Source organism: Rhyacophila brunnea, unplaced genomic scaffold, assembly GCF_057557595.1.
Source record: "Rhyacophila brunnea isolate RB1 unplaced genomic scaffold, BYU_Rbru_1.0 scaffold_13, whole genome shotgun sequence".
Classification (NCBI taxonomy): Eukaryota; Metazoa; Arthropoda; class Insecta; order Trichoptera; family Rhyacophilidae; genus Rhyacophila; species Rhyacophila brunnea.
In genome coordinates, this window is record NW_028232785.1 from 12040690 (window position 1) to 12055798 (window position 15109).

A 15109-nucleotide genomic window follows, 5' to 3' on the forward strand; every position below is an offset into this window, starting at 1 on the left:
TCCTTCAGCTAGAGTCTCTGGATGATTGACTGGTTTGTACTCTGCTGTGGACAATTAAGTACCACACCTCGAAGGCAACAATTATTGCTATCCGCTCCCGTGGCTTCAAGGTCTATGACTCGACACCATACAAAAACACGAATAGGTAACACTAATATTTTTACCCAAGCATACTTGTCGTGGGGTCCCGACAAAACCGCCCGGACATTGCCACCCAGACGTTGCCGCCAAACCAATTTAAAAACGAGACAATTTATATTACCACGTTTTTCTTAGCTCGTATTCTTGTTTGTCCGGTGGTTGTTTATCCAGTACAAATCTTGCAATCGATTTTTAACTAACTTCCCGACTAGCTAGACATTTGAAACTTTTAGAATATATCAGAACACGATGCCAATGCATTCTTTTAAAACTTTTAGCCATCTTTAAGTAGAATTGAATTCATTTTCAGTTAATTCTGTCCTGGCAACTAAATTATTAATATACACGTGCGTTACTATGGAAATCAAAATGACATTTCAGTATTCTATTTGTTTGTTTGTTTGTTTGTTGCAAAACAGCAAAAAAATGATTTGTTGACAATTGCCTTATTTGTCCTAAATTATTAATATATAGAATTGTCAAGTTTATATGATTCAACAGAAAATTTAAAAACGTGGTATATAAAAAGTTATTTTTATCGTGTAATTATTTTTACATAAAATTATATTTTAGATACCTACACAAACAAAACAGACGAAATAGTAAAGATATATATTATTTTTAATTAAATTCCAATATTGTGTGCTAACCTTCTTAAATATTCTAAATTAGAAATACTACCATACAAAGGCATTAACTCTCGCAGTCTTTCGTTTAATTTATAACACGTATTTTCGTTTTTAGTACTAGGTTATGGTAAAAGTTGATTATTTTAAGTTATTACCTCCTCTACTAACAGCTGCAACGGATTAAATCTCAAATTACACTGATCATCGTAGGTATGGAAATTTCTATCTATCTATAGATTCCACAAAAACCAATAAAGCACTAATTGTTTCATATATTTTTTTTATTTTTTGCGGGCGGTTTTGTCTAGGCGGATTTATCCGGGCGGTATTGACGAGCACTGGTATGGGCGGATTCAGTTTGGCGGCAATGTCCGGGCGCATTTATCGGGGTGCCATTTTTAGTGATAAATAATTTTTTTCGATTCTTCCATATAATATCAAGACGTGTCACAATATATGTGCGCATTTTTATTTCTGCTCCACATCCACCTTTTCCACTAATGGTCGATCCCAGATGATTAGTACCTAATAAATATATTTCTTTGCCCGCAGATGAATAACTCACGTAGAACTTCATGGAGCCTTCCATTGACGGTGGCGCTTGTCGCGTCGCTCTGCTGTAACGTCGCGTACGTGGACAGTGTGGTGACCAGCGGCACCAATGGAGAAAATGACGGAGAGGGACCCCCGGGGCTGGTGGAGATCAAGAATGTTGAGGATTTAGTGGCGGAGGCTTCAAACACAGGTATTAGAAAACAAACTAATTTACTATTATATAGTATATTATATATATTATACACTCAATCGTGGTTTGTCATAATATATGCATCACATAAGTAAAGGGACCTCTAAGCTTTTCAGTGATTGTCCTTGATCCTCCATAAGTCGAAAACCCCCACTAGTGATCATGGCCATCACATCCTGAAGCGGCCCCCCAGGCCAGGATCTTTGGCGGACCTCCCTATCTATCGCTTAGGTTAATGCCAGTGAGATATTCTGTATAAGTGTTCCCCAAATGGTATTCCGCGAGGTAAAATTAAAGGTATTCTGTGTATTTTTAACGATTTTTTTTATTTTTAAATCAATCCACATTTGATTTATTAAGTTGTCGACACTCAGCATCATTTATTATAAAGTACAGATCACAACCCCCTTGTGGTAGCCAAGTAACATGCGACCCATCGCCATATTGGAAAAATAGCCATTCTATTTCTACATAATTTACCACAATATCAAACAACCACATTTTTTTTAAATGTTAATATTCTATTACTTAGCTTTTTACTAAAATACATCAAATTTGTGATGTGTGTTTATCTCACAACTGGTCGACCCGCCACACGGGCCTTCCTAAACCCGGGTCCCAGACTGGACCCTTGTCAGCTCCCTCTTTGTGGGGGCCATGCTGTTGATACAAAACATAAAAACGGAAGCCAAGTTCTATGCAATTGTTTTATTGATGAATCGTCGTTTTGCTTAATATTATTTAAATTATTTACTTGATTGAAATTGAGTATCGTAGCGCCATGACTTCAAAAAGAGACCCACAGATTTCGCTTCCCATTGACTGGAGGCCGCAAGCGCTATGTAGACGAATTAGGTTTTAACCCTATGTTAACTCCGTAAGTTTTACTCACAATCTGACAGACAGTCAGCTTAGTCTGATAAGCTCTGACCCTTTTGATCATACAAGTCCTCTATTTTGAAACTACGCACCTTACACTATCATGATTCATATCTAGTGTTAAGTATGGTTATCTAGTTGTCAAATATGATACCTACCTGCATGGCCCTCACATCTTGAAGCGGGCCCCAGGCCAGGATCTCTGGAGGGCCCCCCTACCCATTGCTAGAGTTAAAGGCAGTGGGACTTTTTACAGAATCGTTTTCTAAATGTTGTTACTGGTATAATTACGGGTATTCAGTGTATTTTTAGCGATTTTTTTGTATTGTTGAATAAATCCATTTGAATTATGAAGTTGTCGAATATCGACACACAGTAATCAAATATTGTATTACACAACCAGACATACCAGACTCTACAAATAAAATAGCGCAGGCGACTTTTTCCCCATTAGGGAAAAATTGTGATGTGTGTTTATCTCACATATCAGGTCGACCCACCGCACCGGGCCCCCAGGCTAGAGCCCTGTCAGCCCCCTCCCTCGTGGGGGCCATGCCTACCTGAACTGAACTAATTCTTTGGCAAGTTCATCTGCATATTTGGTCGAGCGAGTCATATTATCTTGTTAATCTATTTTTGTGTACCGTTTGAAGTATTCTCTGTTATTGTTGATTAATCTCTGTGAACTCTGAATAAATACTATTACCGAAAGTGTTTCTCTTTTATAAATTAACTATCCTATATTATCCAGATTTGTGATGGCTGTGTTTAATTTGCAACATTGTAGTGTCCTTAGTCAAATATAGTACGAGTACGTTTGATCAAGTTGAAAAATGACAGTGAGGGTGTTTTATACCACTGGCAATTTTGGTGTTGGATAATTTTATTGATCAAAGCCTACTTGAAGTTTGGCATGCCTGACTTAAATTACATATTAATATTAATAAAATGATTTCAGCCGATACCCAAAAGCGAGAAATCCCCGCCGGCGGACTCAGCAACAGTTACGGAGAGCCAATACCAGCAGACTCCTACGGTCCACCGAACCTTGGCCAAGATCATGGAGGCCAGCTGAATCATGGCGGACGACCCTTGGGACCGATACCAATCCCTATCTCCGATGGATATGGACCTCCTCCACATGCTGACAATGGTAAGAAAACTATTTTTTTTCTTTTTTGACTCTGTCCGATCCTAATATAATCTTATCTATGTACTTCCGCAGAGTAGACGTTTGTATTAACAGATTTTTGTTTTTACGAGAAATGATTGTTAGGCACTTGCTTGCAATAGATCGCCATCGATCAACGAACACGCATAGACCAGTAATTATTCTATGGTTATCAATTCAACTGAAATCGATATTGAATGTGGTCACAAAAATTTCACGTTGTTGTTCTGAAAACGTGAAATGACGTACAGATAATTTAATTATTGTCCTTAGTAGTTACTACTGTAACTTGTCTCAGTAACTATTTCTGAAGCCGTCTGAAAGACTGCATCAGGCAGAATATATTATATTATATATTATTTGATCTAGAATTAGGACGCAATAAGTTGGCCGAATGGCTAAAACCAGACAACTCAGAAAATATGGGAACTGAAATAACTAAGTAGTGTGGAGTAACAGGCAACCGATCTCGAGTGTGGAAGAATACTGGATAAACTTAAACATGTCATACGTCGAATATTGACAACTGCTCTCGGTTTATGTACTGACGCTCATTTAATATTGGTGTATTTATAGTTTGTAACACACATTATTGCACGTCTATAATAATGCGTGACTCTTTTTCATTGGACACTCACTCGCTCAAAACACTGCATCAAAATGTATTGTATTAGGATATAGCCTATCGGAATTCTATTTAGTAATCTGTTCTGTGATAATACCCCTTTTAAAAGAAGAAAAATGCCACTGCTGCGTTTATTAAAATTATTGTCCTGTAACTTCAAAGCAGCAATGGGATAATTAAAATAACCCACTGTTAATAATGGTATATTTACACAAAATCCTACAATTATCATCTATAGTAATTATAGCCCGCAGAAATAACCAAATAAACAATATGTAAGTAGTTAAATATTTCATTTGTTTGACGTAAACATTATAATTAACTATTTCTTTTATTCAACGAATAATTCACAAGATTTAAGAATGTACCATTCTAATTATTGAACATACATAATTAAAAAAAACACTCGGCAGGAATCGAGCTTGCATCTCCTGGGTTTACGCCCCAATCCGTGCATTATCCACTATGCTACGAGCCAGTACGAGGTGACATACTAATGACGACAAAGGAAGAACGCTGATGAGCAGGTATTAAAAGGCCAATAGTTAAAGTTTGTCATCATTAGTATGTCACCTTGTAGCATAGTGGGTAATGCGTGGATTGGGGCATAAACCCAGGAGATGCAGGTTCAATCCTGCCGGGTGTCTTACTTATTTCAAAAAGATTTTTTCTATTGGTTATAATATATTTTTTTAGAAGTGTTTTTCAAAATTATGTACGAGTATGTAAACATTATCTCGAAATGTGTGATCATCCTCAAGCAATGTCTTTTTTACAGTTACTGAACCTAGTTTCCAGCAAATCATAATTTTATTTGATATCAGCTTATTAATATGTATGCAAATGAACAAAGAGAATTCAACAAAATGTTTCATAAAATATAGAACACATCTTTTTCATATTAAATATACCTTTACATATATTATATACCAACTGTTGCTTTCAGGTAGCGGTATATCGACCAAGAATGGTTTTTGCTATTTTGCATGGAGACACCTGAGTCCCTTGGGGTGGACCGGACCGTGTATAACCTTTATTGGTGGTCATAAACTATTTTTCCCCCGATTAAAACCAGCGATATTTTAGTCATCCACTCGAAGAATCGATTACATAACGCCGCAATGAGACCATAAAACCGCAGTCTATTATTAATTGAGATTACACCGTGGGAAAGTGGGTTCAAATCCCACCGAGAGAATGAACCCAAAACGTCTGACACGTCTTCTGTTTTACTTACGATTTTAAAACAATACGCCATTGTCTCGATGCGTAGAAACTAAACCACCATCAAAATTAAATATATTCTTAATTTATTACCATTAACAATAATCTCGTATTAGGTACACCAAACATGTTTCACCTAAATAGAGAATACGTCCAAAAATCTTCAGTAAAAAGTAAATTACTATTATCGCTCCAGCATGACGTTGGCCCTCGTGTTGGGTGGATGTTATATACCTAGATTTTTGTGGTAAATCGTTGTTAGCAGATTAACATATTTAATATAATAATTCCGATAGGCTATTCCCCTAACACTATATTTTGACACAGGGTTTTGTATATCGTCGGTGTTTTGTAAAAAGGGCGAATTAACCAAAATGCTACTTTACAGGAGGAGGATTTTTAACTTTTGAAATTTATTTATTTTTTACCTGTAGATGATTACAAATATCTAACAAGTTTATAATAAAGCTTAGAAAGAATATTGTCATTATAATAGGTATCATTATATAATATTTTAAAAGGCCTAATATGTCACATTTGCTTTTTATTTCGTAATTTTAATTAATTTAATTTTAGTCAATTATCGTTTTTAAGTACTTTCCCGTGGAGATAAAAATTCGCCGTTTTTACACAACAAATCTAGTGGAGTACATATTGTATTTTCATTAAAATCTCGATTTCGCCAAAATGGTTGATTCGCCCTTTTTACAAAGCACCGACGATATGTGAATGTTGTACGAAAATGAACCACACATTATAGACGTGCAATAGACTGTGTTGCAAACATAAAATACACCAATATTGAATGAGCGCCAGCGCATACACCGAGAGCAGTAAGTAGTTGTCATAATGGACAAGCGTAATCTTTCTTCTTCTTCTTTCTTTCACCCTGTCACAACCTAGCGTTGGGTCATAGGGCAAGCACAAGTTCGCACCAGTTCCCTCAATCCATCGCCGACCTGCAGGGCGTAGATCACTTTTGTAGCACCGATGCAGGAAGGGAGGGCCTTCCATGACGACGGAACGATTGATGCTGTGCCACAAGGGTACGAAGTGTCGCACTCTTTAGCGGCATCCGGAACACATGTCCCAGCCACGTAAAACATGTCTTCGCGATTACGTCAATCACCGAAGGCTGCTGTGTCTGCTCACGAACTCGGGTGTTTATAACACGTATTTAAGTTTATCCCATATTCTTCCATACTCAAGATCGGTTGCCTGTTACTCCACACCCGTTAGGTATTTCTGTTCCCATTATTTTTGAGTTCCCTGGGTATTAAAATCTCATTGATTCATTATGTAGGTATAGCTTTCAGCAATCGATTGGCATATGTACTTATCTCAAAATCGACTATTTTCACTTTATCTCATTGTTAATTTCCCTTTTAAAACTTATTCATTAACAATATTTAAATACGTTTTGCGTATGTGGAAAGGCAATCAACTAAAGGGGTAGCTTTATGCCAGGTGATGGGTCACCATTCATTGAGAAATTTAATATTTACAAACATAATCTTCTAATATATAAAAATCAATATTTGTTTGTTTGTTTGTTCGTGTTTTATGCGCTGCCACACCGTTCATCCGATTAAGATAAAACTTTGTCAACTTATTGCTTGCACTTGCGCGAAGAGTATAGGCTATATCTTATATATAAAAATGAATGTCTGTCTGTCTGACAGTCTGTCCGATTGCGATGAAACTTTTGTCAGTTTGTTGTTGTGCGCACACCTTCGAAGGTTTCTTAATTAGTATTATATAAAATACAAAGTTTGTTTGTTTGTTCCATCTAATTTTGATTTTTTTTTTTACTACATATTAATAACATTAATAACGTTTTAATATTTTGGATTCGATTTCAATTTAGTGTTCTTTTGTCTGACCTTTCCTCCTATTAGAATTATTTTCATATTGCTATATTGTATAACACAGAAATTTTAATATCAAAAAAATAATTACTTACTTATTAATATTTTTTAAATATCTAAGATAAATATAACTACGAAGCGACCTTGTGCGAAGCCGGGTACTTCAGCTAGTGATTTATAATAAAATTACCTAGTTTATGCGTTTTCTAAATAAATTCAAATGTCATAACATAGCAGATATATTTATTGATAGTATTATAGAGCTCCTACTACTTATAGTTCAAATTATTTGTAAACTCATGTAAAGTCGTTCTCGTGGTAGATTTTATCTATTACAAAAAAAACCTCAATTGTGGTTTATTTTCTTGTTATAAAAGATACCTACTTACTTCGTGTTGAGTAACTATATGCATACTAATATATTCTCATGAGAGAGGTAACATAAAGTTGTCTATGGGAAAGATGTCACGCGGGGTCAAATTGTCAATAACTTTTAGAGATGTCTTCATTGTAATAATAGACAATAAAAATTATAATGCTGTTCGCAGCTATTATAATTTTTGAACGGCGTGTTTATGGATTTGAATAATTATAATAATTATGAATCAGAATAGTTTAATATCTAATGGGGGAGTGTCTATCAGCTTCAAGTAGGCTGTGATCTACTATCCTGTATGAAAAGGCAGTGATCTGCAACATTATCCCATTGATATTATTCAACTTGAAGAAACGTCTACTTTTGGGAATTCATTGCCCTCGGCTTCAAATAATTCTAATATTGTGCAAACTAGAGTAGGTATACATTTTATAACTTTGCAATTTTTACTACACTGATACGCCTCTTTGCCTGATTACCTTGCATAGAATCAGATCAAATTTTAGTGATATTCAGTTGTATTAATATATGTCTTCTTCCACCCTGTCACGTCCCAACATTGGGGCATAGGGCAAGCACAAGTTGGCGCCACTTCCCTCGGTCCATCGCCAGCTCCTGCGCCTCCCGCCATGTCAGACCTGCAGCACGTAGGTCACTTTTGTGGCACCGCTGCAGGGTGAGGGAGGGCCGGCCACGGCGACGGATCCCTTGAGGCTGTGCCACAAGGGTACGAAGTGCCGCACTCTTTGGCGGCATCCGGAATACGTGTCCCAGCCACGTAAATCGTCTCTTCGTGATAACTTCAATCACCGAAGGCTGTTGTGTCTGCTCACGAACTCGGGTGTTTGTAACGCGGTCGTACCAATGTACCCCTAAGATTCGGCGTAGACATCGATTCTCAAAGCTCAAAAGCCGAGACTCTTGAAGCTTAGTAAGATGCCATGTCTCACAGCCCCACCAGTGAACTCGGGTGCTGTGGGATGATCACCTGCACACCCTAAAACAACAGATTAATCCAAGCACATTAATATATAATAAATATATTATAATATTATAAATATAAATATATATATAAATAAATAAATAAATAGAATGATTATAAAAGTAAAATAAATATTTTTAGAATATATTACATAATTTTCATCCTAGAACCGGAATGTAAAATTATGAAGCATATACTAAGTGAGATAATATCTAGATGCCATCCATAGACTGAAACCGTATGCGGTTTAAAGCCGTGTGCCCATACTATTGTGTTTTGCATGTCCCTACTGTTTTAGCTCTTAGAAAGTCTCTGTAAACTCAGTCAAAGCACACTTGCGTACGTGGCAATCTCAGTCTTTAGTATCTGCTCCTGAGATATTCCCAGATGAAAAAACTACTGATGCTTAACAACCAAACATTGGGCCTCGTGATACGCTCGATTAAGACCGAGTGTGGTGCGGGGCGGGTTGATTTGGGGGGTTACTATTTGTAGTTGTTCAACTACATAGAGTATAGTAGCTTTATAACTTTGCACTTTTTTGAAAGTTTTATACTCTACTCTTCAACGGTAAGGGGAAACCACGGTTCCGCATGGATTAAAATAAAATAATTATTTAATTTCTTTTTTATTTCTTTTATATTTCCAATAAATTTTATTTAACTTGGGGGGGGGGGGCGTAAATTTTAAACTGGTGTTTCTCATATTTTCAGTGGTCCGCGGGTGGTGTAAAAAGATTGAGAAACTCTCGACTGTAGATAGTATTTGTTAGTTTTTAACATTCAATTAAACCCTGATGAATCCATAATTGATTAAATAAAAAGGTACAGTGTGCACTATTTTTGTTGGAACGTCCATAGCATACCTAAACAGGGACAAAGTTTGATTGAATTTTAAAATTAACCAGTGCCTTCTGAAAATTGTATTCTTAGTTCAATGAAAATAGATTAAGACGTATGACTAACAATGTTAAGTGTGCAATATTTATGTCAAATCTTAACAGCCTACCTCCACCACCCCTTGCCACTGCTGACTCGGGTGACTATCGCTCTTTCTGTAACCCTGATTTACTATATTCCTCTCATGTGATGATTCTGATGCATGGTTTTGCGATAAGTAGGATTTGGCAATACGTAAAAAGTTTGAAAAACACTGGAATATAGTCTGATTGTATTTACTTTACTTCCGTATGATCAATCAAGGCGCTAAAATGTACTACATTGTTTTTTGATTGCATATTTTCGAAACCTATTTGTCTACATACTGAAAAGATCGTTTTTTCATTTCTAGGTCTTCCAGTGCCAGTATATGGAGTACCCGACGATCCATCGAATCATGTGAAGTATCCAGGACCACCGCCAGATATTCCACCACCACTTTTACCAATCGGCGGACCACCTTTCCAGTCTCACGGAGGTGGATTCGGCGGAGGAATTCCCCACGAAACGTACGGCCCACCAAAGAACGGTCCATTCAGCCACCAACAGCACGGCGGGCTTAATTTTCAACCACCGAATGGTCCTCCAAAGCACCACAACCAATACCATGGACCACCACCACCGCCAAACTTTAACAGACCACCGAAACCACAATACGGAGTGCCTAAATTCCAACATATACCACCTAAACACGCGTACGGACCACCCAAGCATAACTTTGGTCCACCAAAACCGCATTATGGACCACCCAAACTGAACTTTGGACCACCAAAGCAGCACTTTGGACCACCAAAACCAAACTATGGACCGCCAAAGTTTATACCACAGAAACCACTGTTTTCACCTGTCCGTCCTGACCTCGTACCACCAAAGTTAAACTTTAACAACCAGCAAAAACCACCACAATTCTTCAACAAACAACACCCAGTATACGGCCCTCCAATTGGTCACATTGGATCATCTATCAATTCTCCACCTCCACAGTTCTTGAAGCCATCTTTCCCGGTACCTGACGATAGCTACGGTCCACCCGGTAAACCGCTAGGACCTGATGATATATTCTCTTCTAATCAATTGATTATACCAGATCAGGCGTACGGGCCACCGATTGGAATCCACCATGGCCCACCACAACCAGACCCTAATCCAAGACCTGCTCATCCAGGCATACCGGCACCTCCGACCCCTCCACATATACTATATGATGGGTGGACGCCAATACCTGGTCTAATATCTAAACCACCTGGTGGAAATGGAATCAACATTCAACTTGGCTTGTTGGGAGGACCTGGTCACGATACTTATGGACCACCACCTCTACCACAAGTAGGCCACCAAGGCAGCTTTATATCTTCGTCTCAGCATTCTGCCGGATCAAGCAACTTTGATCTTGGTGGTTCAGGATCATTTGGAACTTCGGGTTCGGGTATTTCGGGATCATTTGGATCCTCAGGATCGGGTATTTCGGGATCTTTTGGATCCTCGGGTTCGGGAATTTCGGGATCGTTTGGATCCTCGGGAATATCAGGATCATATGGAATCCCAGCTGCGTCATATGGAACACCCGGTTTTGGAGCAGGATTGTCTTCTGGTTTAAGTCTCGGCGACCATTCATCTGGTTCGTTCATTACCGGAGGATATTCAAGTGTTTCTGGCAATGAAGGTCTGCAAGGTATCGATTTGAATTCTATTCTTGGATCTTCCCAAGGTGGTTCAGGAATAGGATTGCAAGGCTCTAAGACCGTTTTTGAAGCGCATTATACTGAAGGAGGGAACGGGCATGGTGGTATATCAACGGGTAACATAATCCCAAGTGTAAGTTACGGCGTTCCATCGGGTGGTGGTGATTCTTCACTGTCTCTTATACAAGGCTTAGGTTTTGATATTAGCGGCGGTGGACAGTCTTCATTATCATCTTCTTCACATACTCTATCAGATTTTGGTAGCCAAAGTCATGGAATATCTCTTGGACCGTATCCGGGACCTCGACAATTAGGAGGATCATCTCATTCATTTTCATCAAATACGATCGGTCTTAAACCACCAAGCGGCATATACGGCGTACCTCCTGGTGGTAAATATGGTGTGCCACCACCACCTCCACCACATAATATATTCAAACCACCGTCTTTATCATACGGATCTCCATCTGGAGGATTTCCACCAAAGCATCCGATCACTTTTAGGGAGCCTGTACCACAAGGTTTAATAGAAAATATCGGACATAGCGTAGCACATAAAGACGCTCTTGGTATTGATGAAGGAGGCTTTGGAGGATCACAAGCCTATTTACCACCACCAGTTAGTCAGCAATCATTCCACGGTGGAAGCTCATCAGGCTCCCATTCGTCTTCCTTCGGAGATAGTTTCTCACAAAACTCCGGCGGATCATTCAGCATTCAAGCATCAATAGAACCTACCAATTTATACAGTCTTCCATCCATAAATAGTCCAGTAAACTTTGCTCAAAACGGACATCAAGGAGGTGGTAACAGTTATTCCTCCAATTTAGATAGCTATCACGCTCCAATTGCAAGCGTTGCAGATTCTTATGGATCACATAGTATTGAATCATCTGTAACAACTACATTAGATGGATCAAATTCTATAAGCTCTTCGTCGTCTTCAGGAACCAGTGTTATTGGAACTGACGCTGCAAGTCTAGCAGCTGCCATTTTGAAGAACTGTCCTTATCATAAAGCGCTTTATGAAGCAGCTAAAAACGTAGAACAGAATAACCCATCGGCACTTGCATCCAGCTATGTCGCCAGTTTGAGTTCTTTGGATGCTAACGTTGGTTCCTCTCAATCGAGTTCTTCGAGTTCATCTTCTTCTAACTCGAATAGTTTTAATTTACCAGCACCTGGTAGCAATTCAGTAAACTATCACACTTCTGATCTATCAAGTGCTTCCAACACTCTAGTGGCTTCTAATATACACTCAAATGAGTTAAATTCTTTATCTCATAACAATCATAAAGACAATTCTGAAGACAGTAGTAGTTCTCAAAAGGGGAAATCTCTCAGTACTAAACAATCAAGTCTAAATAATAATAACAATAAACAAGAGTTTTATAGTAATAGTAACATAAATTCTCAACAAAACTTTGAATCATTTAAGAGTCTAGCTGTAGAAGCTGGGATAAATCAACATAATTTCTTTAGAGACGGACAAACTTTGAGTCAAGTATATGACAGTTCCAATAACGTTCATAATATTCCTGTCCAAGGACAATTAGGATCATATACTTTGCAAATACAGTCTGCCGACGGTCTGGGGCAGACTGGAGGATCTTCAGAAGCGATTCCTCATGATCAAGTACTGTCTGAAGGACTATTACAATCGATTTTACAAGCAATTGAACAGCCACAACAAACACAAATAATTCCCCAGCAACAGCTACAGCAACAACTGCAGCCACAGCAACAAATTTTAAATGTAGGATCGAGTGGTTTATTTGATTTAAATCAAGCGCCTTCTGGATTGACTTTACCTGATGGTTATGAAGTGGTGCCACAGCCAAGTAATCTAAGCTTTGATATTGAAAAAGAACTAAAAAAGTTTAATAACATGAAGAAAGAAAAAAGAGGAGATATAACAGTGGAAGATGATCAAGATGATGATTCTAATTCACAAGCCTCTATAAGGAGCCCTGTTATAATTGTAGCACCTGAACAAAAAGATAAGTTTAGATTTAAGACCGTTTCAACAAATGGTGAAAAGGGTCCAGAGATTGTCACTCCGTTAAATATAATAGACGATAATGAAATAGCTGTGTATTTTAACAGTAATAAAAATGAAGTTAATTCAGATTATAATGAAGATGATTCAGAAGTCGATCCCAGGCATCCAGTTTCTGATGATGGAGGAATTATATCAGAGGACGACTCGACGGAGACCATAACTGAAATCTCAGTTGAGACGTCGATCAGCGCTTCCGGTGACGAGCCGAGTAAAAACGCTCAGCAGTACGGCGGCGACGAGTCTAGGGGGAACGTTAAATTCGGTGATAAGCTCTCGAAGAAGGAAAATAAGTCATAATACAAACAAAATATTTTTAGCACCAAGATTTTTTTTGAATTAAAACGAAACATGGCGCTTTGGTGACACTTGGTTATTATTTGTCGAAGATAACAGCTTTTAAAAAGAGATGGAAGGAATGCCAAACAATTCTATCAATAACTAAAAAAGTTCAAGTTGTAGAAAACTTTATCTATATGACTAATGCTACAAGTTGTTCGGATTGCAAACTCATTTGTAGCATACCTACCTACTTCTGTCAAAAACCTACACCATTTTGACTAAATTTCAATACGATTTTAGATTCTGTATAATAGTCAATTACATAAATATTATAATTGTTATATCCAGCTCATAAATTAGTCAATTACATTTTAAATGACATATTATAAGCATAATGCTCATATCAGGAAAGTACACGAATTCTGCAGGACATAGATGCCAAGATATTTCGATGAATAATCTAAAATAACTTGGTTCAATCCACCAACTTACAAAATGTAAATTATGTACTGGCTACCAACTCTACCACACTAAATATATTTAAAAAATGAGGTTGTTGTTTTCGAAGTTGGAAGCTAACCTTCAAAATCACATTTAAAACTGCAAATATAATATTTTATTTTTGCATATTTATTAGAACCTAAACAATTAAAAAACCACAATATAGTAGAATGGCATCATCAGCATTAAAATTAATGAAAATCATGTTTACATAACCAGAATTATGAGACATAAAAAGACGTAAAAATTGAGGTTACCTACTGTGAAACTTTTGTTTGATCTAGCGTATGGATTAGTTTTTTTAAGTTAAACCAATGGCTAATAACCGATCTTTCTAAAAAAAACTATTATGTAAAAAAACAACTATAATGGTGTGTCACCAAAACATATTGAATGATTTGCTATCATGTTAAATTAATGAAGCAAATTATTTATACCAATAATTAACAGTATCACGATGAAATATGAAGTCTGTGAAAACAAAAGTATGTTTTTAGCATTGTAATGAAACTATTGGAGATTTTTAAAAACATTTATTTTAATGGGAGTATTTATTAGATAAATTAAATACTTATGGGACTATGTTTTAAAATAAGGGAAGGAGTTCATTCATGCATCGTCCACTAAATCTAAACTATCGTATCATTATTCATGTGACGGCTATTATTTAAATGATTTCACACTACAGGCATAACCTCTAGTAGTGTTTATCAGCCTAAGAAATTTTACCATTCATCTTATCAGATACCATGATATTTTTCGAGATATCTTTGATTAAAAAGACTATGTGGCTAGCAAAACATATTATTATAAAGAACATTATTTAGCTCGGTGACAATAGACGCGTTTGTCCGTGCACGAGTCTCTGATAATTCGCCTAGTATTATTTATTGTAGAACAGCTATTTAAAATAAATAGGGCATCGGCTTACTGTCTATGCTTTTTACTTTGAGAAAAAAACGCCATATATAAGAGTAATTATTAATGTAAACATTAAAAATAATTAA

General features: G+C 37.2%; 1 protein-coding gene across 1 annotated transcript in view; it reads left to right on the plus strand.

The window, feature by feature from the left end:
* LOC147076500 (uncharacterized) overlaps window positions 1–13619 on the plus strand; it is a 70845-nt gene extending 57226 nt beyond the window's left edge. The window contains exons 4-6 of the mRNA XM_085940892.1: window positions 1323–1515; window positions 3353–3547; window positions 9931–13619. Of these exons, the coding sequence (XP_085797018.1) occupies window positions 1323–1515; window positions 3353–3547; window positions 9931–13619 (4077 nt within the window). The remainder of the gene's footprint in view (window positions 1–1322; window positions 1516–3352; window positions 3548–9930) is intronic.
* Window positions 13620–15109: the final 1490 nt, after the last annotated feature.